At 55.9% G+C, this 25714-nt stretch overlaps 1 protein-coding gene across 1 annotated transcript in view; it reads left to right on the top strand.

Moving 5' to 3' along the window:
* The window catches only part of LOC137310695 (bone morphogenetic protein receptor type-2-like), a 122863-nt gene extending 97462 nt beyond the window's left edge, over nucleotides 1-25401 (top strand). The window contains exons 10-11 of the mRNA XM_067978371.1: nucleotides 7217-7353; nucleotides 24931-25401. Of these exons, the coding sequence (XP_067834472.1) occupies nucleotides 7217-7353; nucleotides 24931-25053 (260 nt within the window). The 3' untranslated portion in view covers nucleotides 25054-25401. The remainder of the gene's footprint in view (nucleotides 1-7216; nucleotides 7354-24930) is intronic.
* Nucleotides 25402-25714: the final 313 nt, after the last annotated feature.

The following is a 25714-nucleotide window of genomic DNA, read 5'->3' as shown; positions in this document are numbered from 1 at the left end:
GGCTCCTCCAAACCATGGCCCCAGGCCCCCTCACTCAGGCCCCTCCAAACCATGGCCCCAGGCCCCCCTCACTCAGGCTCCTCCAAACCATGGCCCCAGGCCCCCTCACTCAGGCTCCTCCAAACCATGGCCCCAGGCCCCCTCACTCAGGCTCCTCCAAACCATGGCCCCAGGCCCCCTCACTCAGGCTCCTCCAAACCATGTGGCCCCAGGCCCCCCTCACTCAGGCTGCTCCAAACCATGGCCCCAGGCCTCCTCACTCAGGCTCCTCCAAACCATGGGCCCCAGGCCCCCTCACTCAGGCTCCTCCAAACCATGGCCCCAGGCCCCCTCACTCAGGCTCCTCCAAACCATGTGGCCTCAGGCCCCCTCACTCAGGCCCCTCCAAACCATGGGCCCCAGGCCCCCTCACTCAGGCTCCTCCAAACCATGGCCCCAGGCCCCCCTCACTCAGGCTCCTCCAAACCATGGCCCCAGGCCCCCCTCTCTCAGGCTGCTCCAAACCATGGCCCCAGGCCCCCCTCACTCAGGGTCCTCCAAACCATGGCCCCAGGCCCCCTCACTCAGGCTCCTCCAAACCATGGCCCCAGGACCCCTCACTCAGGCTCCTCCTAACCATGTGGCCCCTGGCCCTCACTCAGGCTCCTCCTAACCATGTGGCCCCAGGCCCCCTCACTCAGGCTCCTCCTAACCATGTGGCCCCAGGACCCCTCACTCAGGCTCCTCCTAACCATGTGGCCCCAGGCCCCCTCACTCAGGCTCCTCCAAACCATGGCCCCAAACCCCCTCACTCAGGCTCCTCCAAACCATGGCCCCAGGCCCCCTCACTCAGGCTCCTCCAAACCATGGCCCTAGGCCCTCACTCAGGCTCCTCCAAACCATGGCCCCAAGCCCCCTTACTCAGGCCCCTCCAAACCATGGCCCCAGGCCCCCCTCACTCAGGCTCCTCCAAACCATGGCCCCAGGCCCCCTCACTCAGGCTCCTCCAAACCATGGCCCCAGGCCCCCTCACTCAGGCTCCTCCAAACCATGGCCCCAGGCCCCCTCACTCAGGCCCCTCCAAACCATGGCCCCAGGCCCCCCTCACTCAGGCTCCTCCAAACCATGGCCCCAGGCCCCCTCACTCAGGCTCCTCCAAACCATGGCCCCAGGCCCCCTCACTCAGGCTCCTCCAAACCATGGCCCCAGGCCCCCTCACTCAGGCTCCTCCAAACCATGGCCCCAGGCCCCCTCACTCAGGCTCCTCCAAACCATGTGGCCCCAGGCCCCCCTCACTCAGGCTCCTCTAAACCATGGCCCCAGGCCCCCTCACGAAGGCTCCTCCAAACCATGGCCCCAGGCCCCCCTCACTCAGGCTCCTCCAAACCATGGCCCCAGGCCCCCTCACTCAGGCTCCTCCAAACCATGGCCCCAGGCCCCCCTTACTCAGGCTCCTCCAAACCATGGCCCTAGGCCCCCCTCACTCAGGCTCCTCCAAACCATGGCCCCAGGCCCCCTCACTCAGGCTGCTCCAAACCATGGCCTCAGGCCCCCCTCACTCAGGCTCCTCCAAACCATGTGGCCCCAGGCCCCCTCACTCAGGCTCCTCCAAACCATGGCCCCAGGCCCCCCTCACTCAGGCTCCTCCAAACCATGGCCCCAGGCCCCCTCACTCAGGCTCCTCCAAACCATGGCCTCAGGCCCCCCCTCACTCAGGCTCCTCCAAACCATGGCCCCAGGCCCCCTCACTCAGGCTCCTCCAAACCATGGCCCCAGGCCCCCTCACTCAGGCCCCTCCAAACCATGGCCCCAGGCCCCCTCACTCAGGCCCCTCCAAACCATGGCCCTAGGCCCTCACTCAGGCTCCTCCAAACCATGGCCCCAGGCCCCCTCACTCAGGCTCCTCCAAACCATGGCCCCAGGCCCCCTCACTCAGGCTCCTCCAAACCATGGCCCCAGGCCCCTCTCCCTCAGGCTCCTCCAAACCATGGCCCCAGGCCTCCTCACTCAGGGTCCACCAAACCATGGCCCCAGGCCCCCTCACTCAGGCTCCTCCAAACCATGGCCCCAGGCCCCCTCACTCAGGCTCCTCCAAACCATGGCCCCAGGCCCCCTCACTCAGGCTCCTCCAAACCATGGCCCCAGGCCCCCTCACTCAGGCCCCTCCAAACCATGGCCCCAGGCCCCCCTCACTCAGGCTCCTCCAAACCATGGCCCCAGGCCCCCTCACTCAGGCTCCTCCAAACCATGGCCCCAGGCCCCCTCACTCAGGCTCCTCCAAACCATGGCCCCAGGCCCCCTCACTCAGGCTCCTCCAAACCATGTGGCCCCAGGCCCCCCTCACTCAGGCTGCTCCAAACCATGGCCCCAGGCCTCCTCACTCAGGCTCCTCCAAACCATGGGCCCCAGGCCCCCTCACTCAGGCTCCTCCAAACCATGGCCCCAGGCCCCCTCACTCAGGCTCCTCCAAACCATGTGGCCTCAGGCCCCCTCACTCAGGCCCCTCCAAACCATGGGCCCCAGGCCCCCTCACTCAGGCTCCTCCAAACCATGGCCCCAGGCCCCCCTCACTCAGGCTCCTCCAAACCATGGCCCCAGGCCCCCCTCTCTCAGGCTGCTCCAAACCATGGCCCCAGGCCCCCCTCACTCAGGGTCCTCCAAACCATGGCCCCAGGCCCCCTCACTCAGGCTCCTCCAAACCATGGCCCCAGGACCCCTCACTCAGGCTCCTCCTAACCATGTGGCCCCTGGCCCTCACTCAGGCTCCTCCTAACCATGTGGCCCCAGGCCCCCTCACTCAGGCTCCTCCTAACCATGTGGCCCCAGGACCCCTCACTCAGGCTCCTCCTAACCATGTGGCCCCAGGCCCCCTCACTCAGGCTCCTCCAAACCATGGCCCCAAACCCCCTCACTCAGGCTCCTCCAAACCATGGCCCCAGGCCCCCTCACTCAGGCTCCTCCAAACCATGGCCCTAGGCCCTCACTCAGGCTCCTCCAAACCATGGCCCCAAGCCCCCTTACTCAGGCCCCTCCAAACCATGGCCCCAGGCCCCCCTCACTCAGGCTCCTCCAAACCATGGCCCCAGGCCCCCTCACTCAGGCTCCTCCAAACCATGGCCCCAGGCCCCCTCACTCAGGCTCCTCCAAACCATGGCCCCAGGCCCCCTCACTCAGGCCCCTCCAAACCATGGCCCCAGGCCCCCCTCACTCAGGCTCCTCCAAACCATGGCCCCAGGCCCCCTCACTCAGGCTCCTCCAAACCATGGCCCCAGGCCCCCTCACTCAGGCTCCTCCAAACCATGGCCCCAGGCCCCCTCACTCAGGCTCCTCCAAACCATGGCCCCAGGCCCCCTCACTCAGGCTCCTCCAAACCATGTGGCCCCAGGCCCCCCTCACTCAGGCTCCTCTAAACCATGGCCCCAGGCCCCCTCACGAAGGCTCCTCCAAACCATGGCCCCAGGCCCCCCTCACTCAGGCTCCTCCAAACCATGGCCCCAGGCCCCCTCACTCAGGCTCCTCCAAACCATGGCCCCAGGCCCCCCTTACTCAGGCTCCTCCAAACCATGGCCCTAGGCCCCCCTCACTCAGGCTCCTCCAAACCATGGCCCCAGGCCCCCTCACTCAGGCTGCTCCAAACCATGGCCCCAGGCCCCCTCACTCAGGCTCCTCGAAACCATGGCCCCAGGCCCTCACTCAGGCTCCTCCAAACCATGTGGCCTCAGGCCCCCCTCACTCAGGCTCCTCCAAACCATGGCCCCAGGCCCCCTCACTCAGGCTCCTCCAAACCATGGCCCCAGGCCCCCCTCACTCAGGCTCCTCCAAACCATGTGGCCTCAGGCCCACCTCACTCAGGCTCCTCCAAACCATGGCCCCAGGCCCCCTCACTCAGGCTCCTCCAAACCATGGCCCCAGGCCCCCCTCACTCAGACTCCTCCAAACCATGGCCCCAGGCCCCCCTCACTCAGGCTCCTCCAAACCATGGCCCCAGGCCCCCCTCACTCAGGCTCCTCCAAACCATGGCCCCAGGCCCCCTCACTCAGGCTCCTCCAAACCATGGCCCCAGGCCCCCCTCACTCAGGCTCCTCCAAACCATGGCCCCAGGCCCCCCTCACTCAGGCTCCTCCAAACCATGGCCCCAGGCCCCCTCACTCAGGCTCCTCCAAACCATGGCCCCAGGCCCCCCTCACTCAGGCTCCTCCAAACCATGGCCCTAGGCCCCCCTCACTCAGGCTCCTCCAAACCATGGCCCCAGGCCCCCTCACTCAGGCTCCTCCAAACCATGTGGCCTCAGGCCCCCCTCACTCAGGCTCCTCTAAACCATGGCCCCAGGCCCCCTCACTCAGGCTCCTCCAAACCATGGCCCCAGGCCCCCCTCACTCAGGCTCCTCCAAACCATGGCCCCAGGCCCCCCTCACTCAGGCTCCTCCAAACCATGGCCCCAGGCCCCCCTCACTCAGGCTCCTCCAAACCATGGCCCCAGGCCCCCTCACTCAGGCTCCTCCAAACCATGGCCCTAGGCCCCCTCACTCAGGCTCCTCCAAACCATGTGGCCTCAGGCCCCCCTCACTCAGGCTCCTCCAAACCATGGCCCCAGGCCCTCACTCAGGCTCCTCCAAACCATGGCCCCAGGCCCCCTCACTCAGGCTCCTCCAAACCATGGCCCCAGGCCCCCCTCACTCAGGCTCCTCCAAACCATGGCCCCAGGCCCCCCTCACTCAGGCCCCTCCAAACCATGGCCCCAGGCCCCCCTCACTCAGGCTCCTCCAAACCATGGCCCCAGGCCCCCTCACTCAGGCTCCTCCAAACCATGGCCCCAGGCCCCCTCACTCAGGCTCCTCCAAACCATGTGGCCTCAGGCCCCCCTCACTCAGGCTCCTCCAAACCATGTGGCCCCAGGCCCCCCTCACTCAGGCTCCTCCAAACCATGGCCCCAGGCCCCCTCACTCAGGCTCCTCCAAACCATGGCCCCAGGTCCCCCTCACTCAGGCCCCTCCAAACCATGGCCCCAGGCCCCCTCACTCAGGCTCCTCCAAACCATGGCCCCAGGCCCCCTCACTCAGGCTCCTCCAAACCATGGCCCCAGGCCCCCTCACTCAGGCTCCTCCAAACCATGGCCCCAGGCCCCCTCACTCAGGCTCCTCCAAACCATGTGGCCTCAGGCCCCCCTCAATCAGGCTCCTCCAAACCATGTGGCCCCAGGCCCCCCTCACTCAGGCTCCTCCAAACCATGGCCCCAGGCCCCCTCACTCAGGCTCCTCCAAACCATGGCCCCAGGCCCCCCTCACTCAGGCTCCTCCAAACCATGGCCCCAGGCCCCCCTCACTCAGGCTCCTCCAAACTATGGCCCCAGGCCCCCTCACTCAGGCCCCTCCAAACCATGGCCCCAGGCCCCCTCACTCAGGCTCCTCCAAACCATGTGGCCCCAGGCCCCCCTCACTCAGGCTCCTCCAAACCATGGCCCCAGGCCCCCCTCACTCAGGCTCCTCCAAACCATGTGGCCCCAGGCCCCCCTCACTCAGGCTCCTCCAAACCATGGCCTCAGGCCCCCCTCACTCAGGCCCCTCCAAACCATGGCCCCAGGCCCCCTCACTCAGGCTCCTCCAAACCATGGCCCCAGGCCCCCCTCACTCAGGCTCCTCCAAACCTTGGCCCCAGGCCCCCCTCACTCAGGCTCCTCCAAACCATGTGGCCTCAGGCCCCCTCACTCAGGCCCCTCCAAACCATGGCCCCAGGCCCCCTCACTCAGGCTCCTCCAAACCATGGTCTCAGGCCCCCCTCACTCAGGCTCCTCCAAACCATGGCCCCAGGCCCCCCTCACTCAGGCTCCTCCAAACCATGGCCCCAGGCCCCCTCACTCAGGCTCCTCCAAACCATGTGGCCTCAGGCCCCCCTCACTCAGGCTCCTCCAAACCATGGCCCCAGGCCCCCCTCACTCAGGCTCCTCCAAACCATGGCCCCAGGCCCCCCTCACTCAGGCTCCTCCAAACCATGTGGCCTCAGGCCCCCCTCACTCAGGCTCCTCCAAACCATGGCCCCAGGCCCCCTCACTCAGGCTCCTCCAAACCATGGCCCCAGGCCCCCCTCACTCAGGCTCCTCCAAACCATGGCCCCAGGCCCCCCTCACTCAGGCTCCTCCAAACCATGTGGCCTCAGGCCCCCCTCACTCAGGCTCCTCCAAACCATGGCCCCAGGCCCCCTCACTCAGGCTCCTCCAAACCATGGCCCCAGGCCCCCCTCACTCAGGCTCCTCCAAACCATGGCCCCAGGCCCCCCTCACTCAGGCTCCTCCAAACCATGTGGCCTCAGGCCCCCTTACTCAGGCCCCTCCAAACCATGGCCCCAGGCCCCCTCACTCAGGCTCCTCCAAACCATGGCCTCAGGCCCCCCTCACTCAGGCTCCTCCAAACCATGGCCCCAGGCCCCCCTCACTCAGGCTCCTCCAAACCATGGCCTCAGGCCCCCCTCACTCAGGCTCCTCCAAACCATGGCCCCAGGCCCCCTCACTCAGGCCCCTCCAAACCATGGCCTCAGGCCCCCCTCACTCAGGCTCCTCCAAACCATGGCCCCAGGCCCCCCTCACTCAGGCTCCTCCAAACCATGGCCCCAGGCCCCCCTCACTCAGGCTCCTCCAAACCATGGCCCCAGGCCCCCCTCACTCAGGCTCCTCCAAACCATGTGGCCTCAGGCCCCCCTCACTCAGGCTCCTCCAAACCATGTGGCCTCAGGCCCCCCTCACTCAGGCTCCTCCAAACCATGGCCCCAGGCCCTCACTCAGGCTCCTCCAAACCATGTGGCCTCAGGCCCCCCTCACTCAGGCTCCTCCAAACCATGGCCCTAGGCTCACGTGTTGGTAATGTGACATCGTTCAGTTATGAAGGTGATGTGCAAAGTGCTGCTGACCGTTTTTTACTCATTTCTATTCAGCTGGTGTCTCATTCGCAAAGTTTTGTTTCTCCTTCATGGTTCACCATATCCTGCCTGAGAACAGAAAGAGCCTGCAACCCCCAGGCCCCAGACACCTCCACCACTAGGACAGTACCTCGGAGCTGACCGAGGTACTGAGACCATCCCCTGTCCCTCGTCCCCAGTCCACCAAGACCCGTCCCTTATGACCCATCTCCCATCCCCCATCACCCATCCCTTATGACCCAACCCAATCGTCCATCCCCAACACCCATCTCCCACTCTTCCGTACTGAGATTCCTGTTGAGTTACACAATGTGCTTGGTGTTTTCAGGTGGCACCACACCAGATTTTCAGGCTGCGTTTGAAGCTGAGGTTGGGAGCAACCCAACATTTGAACAGATGGTGACAACTGTGGCAAAAAGGAGACAAAGACCCAAATTTCCACCAAATTGGAAGGAATCCAACATGGTTTGTAAAGACGAGTTCAACATACCTGCAAAATCTATCACCCTTTTAATAGACTGACAATTATATAGACCGGCCTAACAGTGACTGCAACCCAGAAACGACCCTTTCACTGATCAAAATAACAACTAACTCATATCAAACAATATACTGAACCCTCACTACCTATAATATGAGCTGCACAGAGCTGAGTATCCACGGAGTGTGTTAGAGACCCGAGTATCCACGGTATGAGCTAGAGACCCGAGTATCCACGGAGTGTGTTAGACACCCGAGTATCCACGGTATGAGTTAGTGACCCGAGTATCCACGGTATGAGCTAGAGACCCGAGTATCCACGGAGTGTGTTAGAGACCCGAGTATCCACGGAGTGTGTTAGAGACCCGAGTATCCACGGTGTGTGTCAGTGACCCGAGTATCCACGGTATGAGCTAGAGACCCGAGTATCCACGGAGTGTGTTATTGACCCGAGTATCCACGGAGTGTGTTAGAGACCCGAGTATCCACGGAGTGTGTTAGTGACCCGTGTATCCACGGTATGAGCTAGAGACCCGAGTATCCACGGAGTGTGTTATTGACCCGAGTATCCATGGAGTGAGTTAGAGACCCGAGTATCCACGGAGTGTGTTAGTGACCCGAGTATCCACGGTATGAGCTAGAGACCCGAGTATCCACGGAGTGTGTTATTGACCCGAGTATCCACGGAGTGTGTTAGTGACCCGAGTATCCACGGTATGAGTTAGAGACCCGAGTATCCACGGTATGAGTTAGTGACCCGAGTATCCACGGAGTGTGTTAGAGACCCGAGTATCCACGGAGTGTGTTAGAGACCCGAGTATCCACGGAGTGTGTTAGAGACCCGAGTATCCACAGAGTGTGTTAGAGACCCGAGTATCCACGGAGTGTGTCAGAGACCCGAGTATCCACGGAGTGTGTTAGTGACCCGAGTATCCACGGAGTGTGTTAGAGACCCGAGTATCCACGGAGTGAGTTAGTGACCCGAGTATCCACGGAGTGAGTTAGAGACCCGAGTATCCACGGAGTGTGTTAGTGACCCGAGTATCCACGGAGTGAGTTAGAGACCCGAGTATCCACGGAGTGTGTTAGTGACCCGAGTATCCACGGAGTGTGTTAGTGACCCGAGTATCCACGGAGTGAGTTAGAGACCCGAGTATCCACGGAGTGTATGAGAGACCCGAGTATCCACGGAGTGTGTTAGTGACCCGAGTATCCACGGAGTGTGTTAGTGACCCGAGTATCCACGGAGTGTGTTCGAGACCCGAGTATCCACGGAGTGAGTTAGAGACCCGAGTATCCACGGAGTGTATGAGAGACCCGAGTATCCACGGAGTGTGTTAGTGACCCGAGTATCCACGGAGTGTGTTAGTGACCCGAGTATCCACGGAGTGTGTTCGAGACCCGAGTATCCACGGAGTGAGTTAGAGACCCGAGTATCCACGGAGTGTGTTAGTGACCCGAGTATCCACGGAGTGTGTTAGTGACCCGAGTATCCACGGAGTGAGTTAGAGACCCGAGTATCCACGGAGTGTATGAGAGACCCGAGTATCCACGGAGTGTGTTAGTGACCCGAGTATCCACGGAGTGTGTTGGTGACCCGAGTATCCACGGAGTGTGTTCGAGACCCGAGTATCCACGGAGTGTGTTAGTGACCCGAGTATCCACGGAGTGTATGAGAGACCCGAGTATCCACGGAGTGTGTTAGTGACCCGAGTATCCACGGAGTGTGTTAGTGACCCGAGTATCCACGGAGTGTGTTCGAGACCCGAGTATCCACGGAGTGAGTTAGAGACCCGAGTATCCACGGTATGAGTTAGAGACCCGAGTATCCACGGAGTGTGTTAGAGACCCGAGTATCCACGGACTGTGTTAGAGACCCGAGTATCCACGGAGTGTGTTAGAGACCCGAGTATCCACGGAGTGTGTTAGAGACCCGAGTATCCACGGAGTGTGTTAGAGACCCGAGTATCCACGGAGTATGTTAGAGACCCGAGTATCCACGGAGTGAGTTAGAGACCCGAGTATCCACGGAGTGTGTTAGAGACCCGAGTATCCACGGAGTGTGTTAGAGACCCGAGTATCCACGGAGTGTGTTAGAGACCCGAGTATCCACGGAGTGTGTTAGAGACCCGAGTATCCACGGAGTGTGTTAGAGACCCGAGTATCCACGGAGTGTGTTAGAGACCCGAGTATCCACGGAGTGTGTTAGAGACCCGAGTATCCACGGAGTGTGTTAGTGACCCGTGTATCCACGGTATGAGCTAGAGACCCGAGTATCCACGGAGTGTGTTAGAGACCCGAGTATCCACGGAGTGTGTTAGTGACCCGAGTATCCACGGAGTGTGTTAGTGACCCGAGTATCCACGGAGTGTGTTAGTGACCCGAGTATCCACGGAGTGTGTTAGTGACCCGAGTATCCACGGAGTGTGTTAGAGACCCGAGTATCCACGGTATGAGCCAGTGACCCGAGTATCCACGGAGTGTGTTAGAGACCCGAGTATCCACGGAGTGTGTTAGAGACCCGAGTATCCACGGAGTGTGTTAGAGACCCGAGTATCCACGGAGTGTGTTAGAGACCCGAGTATCCACGGAGTGTGTTAGTGACCCGAGTATCCACGGAGTGAGTTAGAGACCCGAGTATCCACGGAGTGTGTTAGTGACCCGAGTATCCACGGAGTGAGTTAGAGACCCGAGTATCCACGGAGTGTATGAGAGACCCGAGTATCCACGGAGTGTGTTAGAGACCCGAGTATCCACGGAGTGTATGAGAGACCCGAGTATCCACGGAGTGTGTTAGAGACCCGAATATCCACGGTATGAGTTAGAGACCCGAGTATCCACGGAGTGTGTTAGTGACCCGAGTATCCACGGAGTGTGTTAGAGACCCGAGTATCCACGGTATGAGTTAGAGACCCGAGTATCCACGGAGTGTGTTAGAGACCCGAGTATCCACGGAGTGTGTTAGTGACCCGAGTATCCACGGAGTGTGTTAGTGACCCGAGTATCCATGGAGTGTGTTAGAGACCCGAGTATCCACGGAGTGTGTTAGTGACCCGAGTATCCACGGAGTGAGTTAGAGACCCGAGTATCCACGGAGTGTGTTAGTGACCCGAGTATCCACGGAGTGTGTTAGTGACCCGAGTATCCACGGAGTGAGTTAGAGACCCGAGTATCCACGGAGTGTATGAGAGACCCGAGTATCCACGGAGTGTGTTAGTGACCCGAGTATCCACGGAGTGTGTTAGTGACCCGAGTATCCACGGAGTGTGTTCGAGACCCGAGTATCCACGGAGTGAGTTAGAGACCCGAGTATCCACGGAGTGTATGAGAGACCCGAGTATCCACGGAGTGTGTTAGTGACCCGAGTATCCACGGAGTGTGTTAGTGACCCGAGTATCCACGGAGTGTGTTCGAGACCCGAGTATCCACGGAGTGAGTTAGAGACCCGAGTATCCACGGAGTGTGTTAGTGACCCGAGTATCCACGGAGTGTGTTAGTGACCCGAGTATCCACGGAGTGAGTTAGAGACCCGAGTATCCACGGAGTGTATGAGAGACCCGAGTATCCACGGAGTGTGTTAGTGACCCGAGTATCCACGGAGTGTGTTAGTGACCCGAGTATCCACGGAGTGTGTTCGAGACCCGAGTATCCACGGAGTGTGTTAGTGACCCGAGTATCCACGGAGTGTATGAGAGACCCGAGTATCCACGGAGTGTGTTAGTGACCCGAGTATCCACGGAGTGTGTTAGTGACCCGAGTATCCACGGAGTGTGTTCGAGACCCGAGTATCCACGGAGTGAGTTAGAGACCCGAGTATCCACGGTATGAGTTAGAGACCCGAGTATCCACGGAGTGTGTTAGAGACCCGAGTATCCACGGACTGTGTTAGAGACCCGAGTATCCACGGAGTGTGTTAGAGACCCGAGTATCCACGGAGTGTGTTAGAGACCCGAGTATCCACGGAGTGTGTTAGAGACCCGAGTATCCACGGAGTATGTTAGAGACCCGAGTATCCACGGAGTGAGTTAGAGACCCGAGTATCCACGGAGTGTGTTAGAGACCCGAGTATCCACGGAGTGTGTTAGAGACCCGAGTATCCACGGAGTGTGTTAGAGACCCGAGTATCCACGGAGTGTGTTAGAGACCCGAGTATCCACGGAGTGTGTTAGAGACCCGAGTATCCACGGAGTGTGTTAGAGACCCGAGTATCCACGGAGTGTGTTAGAGACCCGAGTATCCACGGAGTGTGTTAGTGACCCGTGTATCCACGGTATGAGCTGGAGACCCGAGTATCCACGGAGTGTGTTAGAGACCCGAGTATCCACGGAGTGTGTTAGTGACCCGAGTATCCACGGAGTGTGTTAGTGACCCGAGTATCCACGGAGTGTGTTAGTGACCCGAGTATCCACGGAGTGTGTTAGAGACCCGAGTATCCACGGTATGAGCCAGTGACCCGAGTATCCACGGAGTGTGTTAGAGACCCGAGTATCCACGGAGTGTGTTAGAGACCCGAGTATCCACGGAGTGTGTTAGAGACCCGAGTATCCACGGAGTGTGTTAGAGACCCGAGTATCCACGGAGTGTGTTAGTGACCCGAGTATCCACGGAGTGAGTTAGAGACCCGAGTATCCACGGAGTGTGTTAGTGACCCGAGTATCCACGGAGTGAGTTAGAGACCCGAGTATCCACGGAGTGTATGAGAGACCCGAGTATCCACGGAGTGTGTTAGAGACCCGAGTATCCACGGAGTGTATGAGAGACCCGAGTATCCACGGAGTGTGTTAGAGACCCGAATATCCACGGTATGAGTTAGAGACCCGAGTATCCACGGAGTGTGTTAGTGACCCGAGTATCCACGGAGTGTGTTAGAGACCCGAGTATCCACGGTATGAGTTAGAGACCCGAGTATCCACGGAGTGTGTTAGAGACCCGAGTATCCACGGAGTGTGTTAGTGACCCGAGTATCCACGGAGTGTGTTAGTGACCCGAGTATCCATGGAGTGTGTTAGTGACCCGAGTATCCACGGAGTGTGTTAGAGACCCGAGTATCCACGGAGTGTGTTAGTGACCCGAGTATCCACGGAGTGTGTTAGAGACCCGAGTATCCACGGAGTGTGTTAGAGACCCGAGTATCCACGGAGTGTGTTAGTGACCCGAGTATCCACGGAGTGAGTTAGAGACCCGAGTATCCACGGAGTGTGTTAGTGACCCGAGTATCCACGGAGTGTGTTAGAGACCCGAGTATCCACGGAGTGTGTTAGAGACCCGAGTATCCACGGAGTGTGTTAGAGACCCGAGTATCCACGGAGTGTGTTAGTGACCCGAGTATCCACGGAGTGTGTTAGAGACCCGAGTATCCACGCAGTGAGTTAGAGACCCGAGTATCCACGGAGTGTGTTAGTGACCCGAGTATCCACGGAGTGTGTTAGAGACCCGAGTATCCACGGAGTGTGTTAGTGACCCGAGTATCCACGGAGTGTGTTAGTGACCCGAGAATCCACGGAGTGTGTTAGTGACCCGAGTATCCACGGAGTGTGTTAGTGACCCGAGTATCCACGGAGTGTGTTAGTGACCCGAGTATCCACGGAGTGTGTTAGTGACCCGAGTATCCACGGAGTGTGTTAGTGACCCGAGTATCCACGGAGTGTGTTAGTGACCCGAGTATCCACGGAGTGTGTTAGTGACCCGAGTATCCACGGAGTGTGTTAGTGACCCGAGTATCCACGGAGTGTGTTAGTGACCCGAGTATCCACGGAGTGTGTTAGTGACCCGAGTATCCACGGAGTGTGTTAGAGACCCGAGTATCCACGGAGTGTGTTAGTGACCCGAATATCCACGGAGTGAGTTAGAGACCCGAGTATCCACGGAGTGTGTTAGAGACCCGAGTATCCACGGAGTGTGTTAGAGACCCGAGTATCCACGGTGTGTGTTAGAGACCCGAGTATCCACGGTATGAGTTAGTGACCCGAGTATCCATGGAGTGTGTTAGAGACCCGAGTATCCACGGAGTGAGTTAGAGACCCGAGTATCCACGGAGTGTGTTAGAGACCTGAGTATCCACGGAGTGTGTTAGAGACCCGAGTATCCACGGTGTGTGTTAGAGACCCGAGTATCCACGGTATGAGTTAGTGACCCGAGTATCCATGGAGTGTGTTAGTGACCTGTGTATCCACGGTATGAGTTAGTGACCCGAGTATCCACGGAGTGAGTTAGTGACCCGAGTATCCACGGAGTGTGTTAGAGACCCGAGTATCCACGGACTGTGTTAGTGACCCGAGTATCCACGGACTGTGTTAGTGACCCGAGTATCCACGGAGTGTGTTAGAGACCCGAGTATCCACGGAGTGTGTTAGAGACCCGAGTATCCACGGAGTGAGTTAGTGACCCGAGTATCCACGGAGTGCGTTAGTGACCCGAGTATCCACGGAGTGCGTTAGTGACCCGAGTATCCACGGAGTGTGTTAGTGACCCGAGTATCCACGGAGTGTGTTAGTGACCCGAGTATCCACGGTGTGAGTTAGTGACCCGAGTATCCACGGAGTGTGTTAGTGACCCGAGTATCCACGGAGTGTGTTAGTGACCCGAGTATCCACGGAGTGTGTTAGTGACCCGAGTATCCACGGTATGAGTTAGAGACCCGAGTATCCACGGAGTGTGTTAGAGACCCGAGTATCCACGGATTGCGTTAGTGACCCGAGTATCCACGGAGTGTGTTAGTGACCCGAGTATCCACGGAGTGTGTTAGAGACCCGAGTATCCACGGAGTGTGTTAGAGACCCGAGTATCCACGGTATGAGTTAGTGACCCGAGTATCCATGGAGTGAGTTAGAGACCCGAGTATCCACGGAGTGTGTTAGTGACCCGAGTATCCACGGAGTGTTTAGAGACCCGAGTATCCACGGAGTGTGTTAGAGACCCGAGTATCCACGGTGTGTGTTAGAGACCCGAGTATCCACGGTATGAGTTAGTGACCCGAGTATCCACGGAGTGTGTTAGTGACCCGAGTATCCACGGAGTGAGTTAGTGACCCGAGTATCCACGGAGTGTGTTAGTGACCCGAGTATCCACGGAGTGTGTTAGTGACCCGAGTATCCACGGAGTGTGTTAGAGACCCGAGTATCCACGGAGTGTGTTAGTGACCCGAGTATCCACGGAGTGTGTTAGTGACCCGAGTATCCACGGAGTGTGTTAGAGACCCGAGTATCCACGGTGTGTGTTAGAGACCCGAGTATCCACGGTATGAGTTAGTGACCCGAGTATCCACGGAGTGTGTTATTGACCCGAGTATCCACGGAGTGTGTTAGTGACCCGAGTATCCACGGAGTATGTTAGTGACCCGAGTATCCACGGAGTGTGTTAGTGACCCGAGTATCCACGGAGTGTGTTAGTGACCCGAGTATCCACGGAGTGAGTTAGAGACCCGAGTATCCACGGAGTGTGTTAGTGGCCCGAGTATCCACGGAGTGTGTTAGAGACCCGAGTATCCACGGTATGAGTTAGAGACCCGAGTATCCACGGAGTGTGTTAGAGACCCGAGTATCCACGGTGTGTGTTAGAGACCCGAGTATCCACGGTATGAGTTAGAGACCCGAGTATCCACGGAGTGTGTTAGTGACCCGAGTATCCACGGAGTGTGTTAGTGACCCGAGTATCCATGGAGTGTGTTAGTGACCCGAGTATCCACGGAGTGTGTTAGTGACCCGAGTATCCACGGTATGAGTTAGAGACCCGAGTATCCACGGTATGAGTTATTGACCCGAGTATCCACGGAGTGAGTTAGAGACCCGAGTATCCACGGAGTGTGTTCGAGACCCGAGTATCCACGGAGTGTGTTAGTGACCCGAGTATCCACGGAGTGTGTTAGAGACCCGAGTATCCACGGAGTGAGTTAGTGACCCGAGTATCCACGGTATGAGTTAGTGACCCGAGTATCCACGGTATGAGTTAGAGACCCGAGTATCCACGGAGTGTGTTCGAGACCCGAGTATCCACGGAGTGTGTTAGTGACCCGAGTATCCACGGAGTGTGTTAGAGACCCGAGTATCCACGGAGTGTGTTAGTGACCCGAGTATCCACGGTATGAGTTAGTGACCCGAGTATCCACGGTATGAGTTAGTGACCCGAGTATCCACGGTATGAGTTAGTGACCCGAGTATCCACGGAGTGTGTTCGAGACCCGAGTATCCACGGAGTGTGTTAGAGACCCGAGTATCCACGGAATGAGTTAGTGACCCGAGTATCCACGGAGTGTGTTAGAGACCCGAGTATCCACGGAGTGAGTTAGAGACCCGAGTATCCACGGAGTGTGTTCGAGACCCGAGTATCCACGGAGTGTGTTCGTGACCCGAGTATCCACGGAGTGTGTTAGTGACCCGAGTATCCACGGTATGAGTTAGAGACCCGAGTATCCACGGAGTGTGTTAGAGACCCGAGTATCCACGGATTGCGTTAGTGACCCGAGTATCCATGGAGTGTGTTAGTGACCCGAGTATCCACGGAGTGTGTTAGAGACCCGAGTATCCACGGAGTGTGTTAGAGACCCGAGTATCCACGGTATGAGTTAGTGACCCGAGTATCCATGGAGTGAGTTAGAGACCCGAGTATCCACGGAGTGTGTTAGTGACCCGAGTATCCACGGAGTGTGTTAGAGACCCGAGTATCCACGGAGTGTGTTAGAGACCCGAGTATCCACGGTGTGTGTTAGAGACCCGAGTATCCACGGTATGAGTTAGTGACCCGAGTATCCACGGAGTGTGTTAGTGACCCGAGTATCCACGGAGTGAGTTAGTGACCCGAGTATCCACGGAGTGTGTTAGTGACCCGAGTATCCACGGAGTGTGTTAGTGACCCGAGTATCCACGGAGTGTGTTAGAGACCCGAGTATCCACGGAGTGTGTTAGTGACCCGAGTATCCACGGAGTGTGTTAGTGACCCGAGTATCCACGGAGTGTGTTAGAGACCCGAGTATCCACGGTGTGTGTTAGAGACCCGAGTATCCACGGTATGAGTTAGTGACCCGAGTATCCACGGAGTGTGTTATTGACCCGAGTATCCACGGAGTGTGTTAGTGACCCGAGTATCCACGGAGTATGTTAGTGACCCGAGTATCCACGGAGTATGTTAGTGACCCGAGTATCCACGGAGTGTGTTAGTGACCCGAGTATCCACGGAGTGTGTTAGTGACCCGAGTATCCACGGAGTGAGTTAGAGACCCGAGTATCCACGGAGTGTGTTAGTGACCCGAGTATCCACGGAGTGTGTTAGAGACCCGAGTATCCACGGTATGAGTTAGAGACCCGAGTATCCACGGAGTGTGTTAGAGACCCGAGTATCCACGGTGTGTGTTAGAGACCCGAGTATCCACGGTATGAGTTAGAGACCCGAGTATCCACGGAGTGTGTTAGTGACCCGAGTATCCACGGAGTGTGTTAGTGACCCGAGTATCCATGGAGTGTGTTAGTGACCCGAGTATCCACGGAGTGTGTTAGTGACCCGAGTATCCACGGTATGAGTTAGAGACCCGAGTATCCACGGAGTGAGTTAGTGACCCGAGTATCCACGGAGTGTGTTCGAGACCCGAGTATCCACGGAGTGTGTTAGAGACCCGAGTATCCACGGTATGAATTATTGACCCGAGTATCCACGGAGTGAGTTAGAGACCCGAGTATCCACGGAGTGTGTTCGAGACCCGAGTATCCACAGAGTGTGTTAGTGACCCGAGTATCCACGGAGTGTGTTAGAGACCCGAGTATCCACGGAGTGAGTTAGTGACCCGAGTATCCACGGTATGAGTTAGTGACCCGAGTATCCACGGTATGAGTTAGAGACCCGAGTATCCACGGAGTGTGTTCGAGACCCGAGTATCCACGGAGTGTGTTAGTGACCCGAGTATCCACGGAGTGTGTTAGAGACCCGAGTATCCACGGAGTGTGTTAGTGACCCGAGTATCCACGGTATGAGTTAGTGACCCGAGTATCCACGGTATGAGTTAGTGACCCGAGTATCCACGGTATGAGTTAGTGACCCGAGTATCCACGGAGTGTGTTCGAGACCCGAGTATCCACGGAGTGTGTTAGAGACCCGAGTATCCACGGTATGAGTTAGAGACCCGAGTATCCATGGAGTGTGTTAGAGACCCGAGTATCCACGGAGTGTGTTAGAGACCCGAGTATCCACGGAATGAGTTAGTGACCCGAGTATCCACGGAGTGTGTTAGAGACCCGAGTATCCACGGAGTGAGTTAGAGACCCGAGTATCCACGGAGTGTGTTCGAGACCCGAGTATCCACGGAGTGAGTTAGAGACCCGAGTATCCACGGAGTGTGTTAGTGACCCGAGTATCCACGGTATGAGTTAGTGACCTGAGTATCCACGGAGTGTGTTAGTGACCCGAGTATCCACGGAGTGTGTTAGTGACCCGAGTATCCACGGAGTGAGTTAGTGACCCGAGTATCCACGGAGTGTGTTAGAGACCCGAGTATCCACGGAGTGAGTTAGTGACCCGAGTATCCACGGAGTGTGTTCGTGACCCGAGTATCCACGGAGTGTGTTAGAGACCCGAGTATCCACGGAGTGTGTTAGTGACCTGAGTATCCACGGTATGAGTTAGAGACCCGAGTATCCACGGAGTGTGTTAGTGACCCGAGTATCCACGGAGTGTGTTAGAGACCCGAGTATCCACGGTATGAGTTAGAGACCCGAGTATCCACGGTATGAGCTGGTGACCCGAGTATCCACGGAGTGTGTTCGTGACCCGAGTATCCACGGAGTGTGTTCGTGACCCGAGTATCCACGGAGTGTGTTAGAGACCCGAGTATCCACGGTATGAGTTAGAGACCCGAGTATCCACGGTATGAGCTAGTGACCCGAGTATCCACGGAGTGCGTTAGTGACCCGAGTATCCACGGAGTGTGTTAGTGACCCGAGTATCCACGGAGTGTGTTAGTGACCCGAGTATCCACGGAGTGTGTTCGTGACCCGAGTATCCACGGAGTGTGTTCGTGACCCGAGTATCCACGGAGTGTGTTAGAGACCCGAGTATCCACGGAGTGAGTTAGAGACCCGAGTATCCACAGAGTGTGTTAGTGACCCGAGTATCCACGGTATGAGTCAGAGACCCGAGTATCCACGGTATGAGTTAGAGACCCGAGTATCCACGGAGTGTGTTGGAGACCCGAGTATCCACGGTATGAGTTAGAGACCCGAGTATCCACGGAGTGTGTTAGAGACCCGCGTATCCACGTAGTGTGTTAGTGACCCGAGTATCCACGGAGTGTGTTAGAGACCCGAGTATCCACGTAGTGTGTTAGTGACCCGAGTATCCACGGAGTGTGTTAGAGACCCGAGTATCCACGGAGTGTGTTAGAGACCCGAGTATCCACGGAGTGAGTTAGTGACCCGAGTATCCACGGAGTGTGTTAGAGACCCGAGTATCCACGGAGTGTGTTAGAGACCCGAGTATCCACGGAGTGTATGAGAGACCCGAGTATCCACGGTATGAGTTAGAGACCCGAGTATCCACGGTATGAGTTAGTGACCCGAGTATCCACGGAGTGTGTTTGAGACCCGAGTATCCACGGAGTGTGTTAGAGACCCGAGTATCCACGGAGTGTGTTAGAGACCCGAGTATCCACGGAGTGTATGAGAGACCCGAGTATCCACGGTATGAGTTAGTGACCCGAGTATCCACGGAGTATGTTAGAGACCCGAGTATCCACGTAGTGTGTTAGAGACCCGAGTATCCACGGTGTGAGTTAGAGACCCGAGTATCCACGGTATGAGCCAGTGACCCGAGTATCCACGGAGTGTGTTAGAGACCCGAGTATCCACGGAGTGTGTTTGAGACCCGAGTATCCACGGAGTGTGTTAGAGACTCGAGTATCCACGGTATGAGTTCGTGACCCGAGTATCCACGGAGTGTGTTAGAGACCCGAGTATCCACGGTATGAGTTAGAGACCCGAGTATCCATGGAGTGTGTTAGAGACCTGAGTATCCACGGAATGAGTTAGTGACCCGAGTATCCACGGAGTGTGTTAGAGACCCGAGTATCCACGGAGTGTGTTAGAGACCCGAGTATCCACGGAGTGTGTTCGAGACCCGAGTATCCACGGAGTGAGTTAGAGACCCGAGTATCCACGGAGTGTGTTAGTGACCCGAGTATCCACGGTATGAGTTAGTGACCTGAGTATCCACGGAGTGTGTTAGTGACCCGAGTATCCACGGAGTGTGTTAGTGACCCGAGTATCCACGGAGTGAGTTAGTGACCCGAGTATCCACGGAGTGTGTTAGAGACCCGAGTATCCACGGAGTGTGTTCGTGACCCGAGTATCCACGGAGTGTGTTAGAGACCCGAGTATCCACGGAGTGTGTTAGTGACCCGAGTATCCACGGTATGAGTTAGAGACCCGAGTATCCACGGAGTGTGTTAGTGACCCGAGTATCCACGGAGTGTGTTAGAGACCCGAGTATCCACGGTATGAGTTTGAGACCCGAGTATCCACGGTATGAGCTAGTGACCCGAGTATCCACGGAGTGTGTTAGTGACCCGAGTATCCACGGAGTGTGTTAGAGACCCGAGTATCCACGGAGTGTGTTAGTGACCCGAGTATCCACGGAGTGTGTTAGTGACCCGAGTATCCACGGAGTGTGTTAGAGACCCGAGTATCCACGGTATGAACTAGAGACCTGAGTATCCACGGAGTGTGTTAGAGACCCGAGTATCCACGGAGTGTGTTAGAGACCCGAGTATCCACGGAGTGAGTTAGAGACCCGAGTATCCACGGAGTGAGTTAGAGACCCGAGTATCCACGGAGTGAGTTAGAGACCCGAGTATCCACGGAGTGTGTTAGAGACCCGAGTATCCACGGAGTGTGTTAGAGACCCGAGTATCCACGGAGTGTGTTAGTGATCCGAGTATCCACGGAGTGTGTTCGAGACCCGAGTATCCACGGAGTGTGTTAGAGACCCGAGTATCCACGGAGTGTGTTAGTGACCCGAGTATCCACGGAGTGTGTTAGAGACCCGAGTATCCACGGTATGAATTAGAGACCCGAGTATCCATGGAGTGTGTTAGAGACCCGAGTATCCACGGAGTATGTTAGAGACCCGAGTATCCACGGAGTATGTTCGAGACCCGAGTATCCTCGGAGTGTGTTAGAGACCCGAGTATCCACGGAGTGTGTTAGTGACCCGAGTATCCACGGAGTGCGTTAGTGACCCGAGTATCCACGGAGTGTGTTAGTGACCCGAGTATCCACGGAGTGAGTTAGTGACCCGAGTATCCACGGAGTATGTTAGAGACCCGAGTATCCACAGTATGAGTTAGTGACCCGCGTATCCACGGAGTATGTTAGAGACCCGAGTATCCACGGTATGAGTTAGTGACCCGAGTATCCATGGAGTATGTTAGAGACCCGAGTATCCACGGTATGAGTTAGAGACCCGAGTATCCACGGTATGAGTTAGAGACCCGAGTATCCACGGTATGAGTTAGTGACCCGAGTATCCACGGAGTGTGTTAGAGACCCGAGTATCCACGGAGTGTGTTAGTGACCCGAGTATCCACGGAGTGTGTTAGAGACCCGAGTATCCACGGAGTGTGTTAGAGACCCGAGTATCCACGGAGTATGTTAGTGACCCGAGTATCCATGGAGTGAGTTAGAGACCCGAGTATCCACGGTATGAGTTAGTGACCCGAGTATCCACGGAGTGTGTTAGTGACCCGAGTATCCACGGAGTATGTTAGTGACCCGAGTATCCACGGAGTGTGTTAGTGACCCGAGTATCCACGGAGTGTGTTAGAGACCCGAGTATCCACGGAGTGTGTTAGAGACCCGAGTATCCACGGTGTGTGTTAGAGACCCGAGTATCCACGGTATGAGTTAGAGACCGGAGTATCCACGGAGTGTGTTAGAGACCCGAGTATCCACGGAGTGAGTTAGAGACCCGAGTATCCACGGAGTGTGTTAGTGACCCGAGTATCCACGGAGTGAGTTAGAGACCTGAGTATCCACGGTATGAGTTAGTGACCCGAGTATCCACGGTATGAGTTAGAGACCTGAGTATCCACGGAGTGTGTTAGAGACCCGAGTATCCACGGAGTGAGTTAGAGACCCGAGTATCCACGGAGTGTGTTAGAGACCCGAGTATCCACGGTATGAGTTAGAGACCCGAGTATCCACGGTATGAGTTAGTGACCCGAGTATCCACGGTATGAGTTAGTGACCCGAGTATCCACGGTATGAGTTAGTGACCCGAGTATCCACGGTATGAGTTAGTGACCCGAGTATCCACAGTATGAGCTAGTGACCCGAGTATCCACGGTATAAGCTAGTGACCCGAGTATCCACGGTATGAGTTAGTGACCCGAGTATCCACGGTATGAGTTAGAGACCTGAGTATCCACGGTATGAGCTAGTGACCCGAGTATCCACGGTATGAGCTACTGACCCGAGTATCCACGGTATGAGCTAGTGACCCGAGTATCCACGGTATGAGTTAGTGACCCGAGTATCCACGGTATGAGCTAGTGACTTGAGTATCCACGGTATGAGCTAGTGACCCGAGTATCCACGGTATGAGCTACTGACCCGAGTATCCACGGTATGAGTTAGTGACCCGAGTATCCACGGTATGACCAATGACCCGAGTATCCACGGTATGAGCTAGTGACCCGAGTATCCACGGTATGAGTTAGTGACCCGAGTATCCACGGTATGAGCTAGTGAGTTGAGTATCCACGGTATGAGCTAGTGACCCGAGTATCCACGGTTTGAGCTCGTGACCCGAGTATCCACGGTATGAGTTAGTGACCCGAGTATCCACGGTATGAGCTAGTGACCCGAGTATCCACAGTATGAGCTAGTGACCCGAGTATCCACGGAGTGTGTTAGTGACCCGAGTATCCACAGTATGAGCTAGTGACCCGAGTATCCACGGTATGAGTTAGTGACCCGAGTATCCACGGTATGAGCTACTGACCCGAGTATCCACAGTATGAGTTAGTGACCCGAGTATCCACGGTATGAGTTAGTGACCCGAGTATCCACGGTATGAGCTGCTGACCCGAGTATCCACGGTATGAGCTAGTGACTCGAGTATCCACGGTATGAGTTAGAGACCTGAGTATCCATGGTATGACCTAGTGACCTGAGTATCCACGTTATGAGTTAGTGACCTGAGTATCCACGGTATGAGCTAGTGACCCGAGTATCCACGGTATGAGCTACTGACCCGAGTATCCACGGTATGAGCTAGTGACCCGAGTATCCACAGTATGAGCTAGTGACCCGAGTATCCACGGAGTGTGTTAGTGACCCGAGTATCCACGGTATGAGCTAGTGACCCGAGTATCCACGGTATGAGTTAGTGACCCGAGTAACCACGGTATGAGCTACTGACCTGAGTATCCACGGTATGAGCTAGTGACCCGAGTATCCACGGTATGAGTTAGTGACCCGAGTATCCACGGTATGAGCTACTGACCCGAGTATCCACGGTATGAGCTAGTGACTCGAGTATCCACGGTATGAGTTAGAGACCTGAGTATCCATGGTATGACCTAGTGACCTGAGTATCCACGTTATGAGTTAGTGACCTGAGTATCCACGGTATGAGTTAGTGACCTGAGTATCCACGGTATGAGTTAGTGACCTGAGTATCCACGGTACGAGTTCGTGACCCGAGTATCCACGGTATGAGTTAGTGACCCGAGTATCCACGGTATGAGTTAGTGACCCGAGTATCCACGGTATGAGTTAGAGACCCGAGTATCCACGGTATGAGGTAGTGACCCGAGTCTCCACGGTATGAGCTAGTGTCCCGAGTATCCACGGTATGAGTTAGTGACCCGAGTATCCACGGTATGAGCTAGTGACCCGAGTATCCACGGTATGAGTTAGAGACCTGAGTATCCACGAAGTGTGTTAGTGACCCGAGTATCCACGGTATGAGCTAGTGACCCGAGTATCCACGGTATGAGTTAGTGACCCGAGTATCCACGGTATGAGCTAGTGACCCGAGTATCCACGGTATGAGTTAGAGACCTGAGTATCCACGGTATGACCTTGTGACCTGAGTATCCACGTTATGAGTTAGTGACCTGAGTATCCACGGTATGAGTTGGTGACCCGAGTATCCACGGTATGAGTTGGTGACCTGAGTATCCACGGTATGAGCTAGTGACTCGAGTATCCACGGTATGAGTTAGAGACCTGAGTATCCATGGTATGACCTAGTGACCTGAGTATCCACGTTATGAGTTAGTGACCTGAGTATCCACGGTATGAGTTAGTGTCCCGAGTATCCACGGTATGAGTTAGTGTCCCGAGTATCCACGGTATGAGTTAGTGACCCGAGTATCCACGGTATGAGTTAGTGACCCGAGTATCCACGGTATGAGGTAGTGACCCGAGTATCCACGGTATGAGTTAGAGACCTGAGTATCCATGGTATGACCTAGTGACCTGAGTATCCACGTTATGAGTTAGTGACCTGAGTATCCACGGTATGAGTTAGTGACCTGAGTATCCACGGTATGAGCTAGTGTCCCGAGTATCCACGGTATGAGTTAGTGACCCGAGTATCCACGGTATGAGTTAGTGACCCGAGTATCCACGGTATGAGTTAGTGACCCGAGTATCCACGGTATGAGCTAGTGACCTGAGTCCCCACAGTATCGAAAGATGAGGTGCTTTTCCTCGAGCCTCCGTTGAGCTTCATTGGAACAAAGCAAAGAAGGAGGTGAAACTGTTACTTGTACTTGTTTAGATTAATCAACGTTATTCACTGCACACACTGCGGTCTCCTCCACACTGGGGAGACCAAACGCAGACTGGGAGATCGCTCTGCTCAGTCCACAAGTGTGACCCCCCACCTGCCGGTCACTTGCCATTTTAATTCCCCGTCCCACTCCCATCTCTCCGTCCTCGGCCTCTTACACTGTTCCAATGAAGTTCGAGGAACAGCACCTCATCTTTCCATTAGGCACTTTACAACCTTCAGGACTCAACACTGATTTCAATAACTTCAGATCAGAACCATGGCTCCCAATTTTTGGACAGCAGCTGCTGGTAATGGTTCTACTGCTGCCATTTACACCTCCTCTGGACCCATCTTTTGTTTCTTTACTTGTCCCATTACCACCTTCCTTGCCTTGCACCATCATCCCCTTTTGCCATTTAATCACTCCTGCCCCCCACCCTATCACAGACCTTCCCTTTTGTTCTCCCCTCCCCTCTCCCCTCATTCCCTGGCTCTGTACTTCCTTAAAAACTGTTTAATCTTCAACCTCTTCCAGTTCTGACGAAGGGTCATCGACCTGAAACGTTAACTCTGTTTCTTTCTCCACAGACGCTGCCTCACTTGCTGAGTATTTCCTGCATTTTCTGTTTTTATTTCAGATTTCCAGCCTCTGCAGTGTTTTGTGTTTGACTGTGTGTAAATTCATGTGATCTGAATGCCTGTGTCTTTAGTGTGTAATCTTGTTTGCTGATTGACCGTAGTGTTTCAGCGGTGACTGCCCATGGGAGAACAGCCAGTGATTGTTTTTTGTTTTATTTACAGGGAGTGTTGGAAACTATCGAGGATTGTTGGGATCATGATTCTGATGCCCGACTAACCGCTCAATGTGCAGAGCAAAGGATCAGCAATCTTGCAGCACCATTGCACCAGGAGGGTTCTAATTAAACTGCAGCAACGGTGGCCGTATTACAAGCACAAAATAATCTAGATTACAGCTCCCACTCTGCAGAAATTGAATGACTACATGCATAAAGGCATGTCTATTGAAAACCACTGCGCCCCTGCTCTCTGAAATTCCGGACTCAGGTCACTCCCTCTGCCCTGCCACTCCCTTCTGCTCTCAAGAACCTCCCTGAAACCGTTCTCTTCATCTGTGCCTCTGACCCTCTACACCAACATGCTGCACCTTTCGTTTCTGCTTGGCACCCACTGTGCTTCTTTCCTTAATGAGAGGTGCTTTGAGACATCTCGCTGCTTCTGAGGAATGCTGTTCCAGTCTTGATCTCATTAAAGGCTCCACAATGTGTAAACATGTGAAATAAATAAGATTATCTGGTTCTTTATTTTATCTAGTTAGTTAATTGAAGTCTCCTATGCCCCGTGAGACATGAGACAACCCATTTCTTCCACTGCTGCCTGTCCAGAGCCAGATGTCTGACTCCAATCGGACACCGGGGAGAACTCCCCTATTCTTATCACAGAATCATAGAAAGGTTACAGCACGGAAGGAGGCCATTTGGCCCATCAAGGCCGCACTGGCTCTATGTAAGAGCAATCCAGCTAGTCCCACTGCCCCGCCCTTTCCCCGTAGCCCTGCAATATTTTT

The sequence above is a fragment of the Heptranchias perlo genome, unplaced genomic scaffold, assembly GCF_035084215.1.
Source record: "Heptranchias perlo isolate sHepPer1 unplaced genomic scaffold, sHepPer1.hap1 HAP1_SCAFFOLD_270, whole genome shotgun sequence".
NCBI lineage: Eukaryota > Metazoa > Chordata > Chondrichthyes > Hexanchiformes > Hexanchidae > Heptranchias > Heptranchias perlo.
The sequence above is the reverse complement of the archived record's forward strand: the minus strand, read 5'-3'. Positions and strand labels throughout refer to the sequence as shown.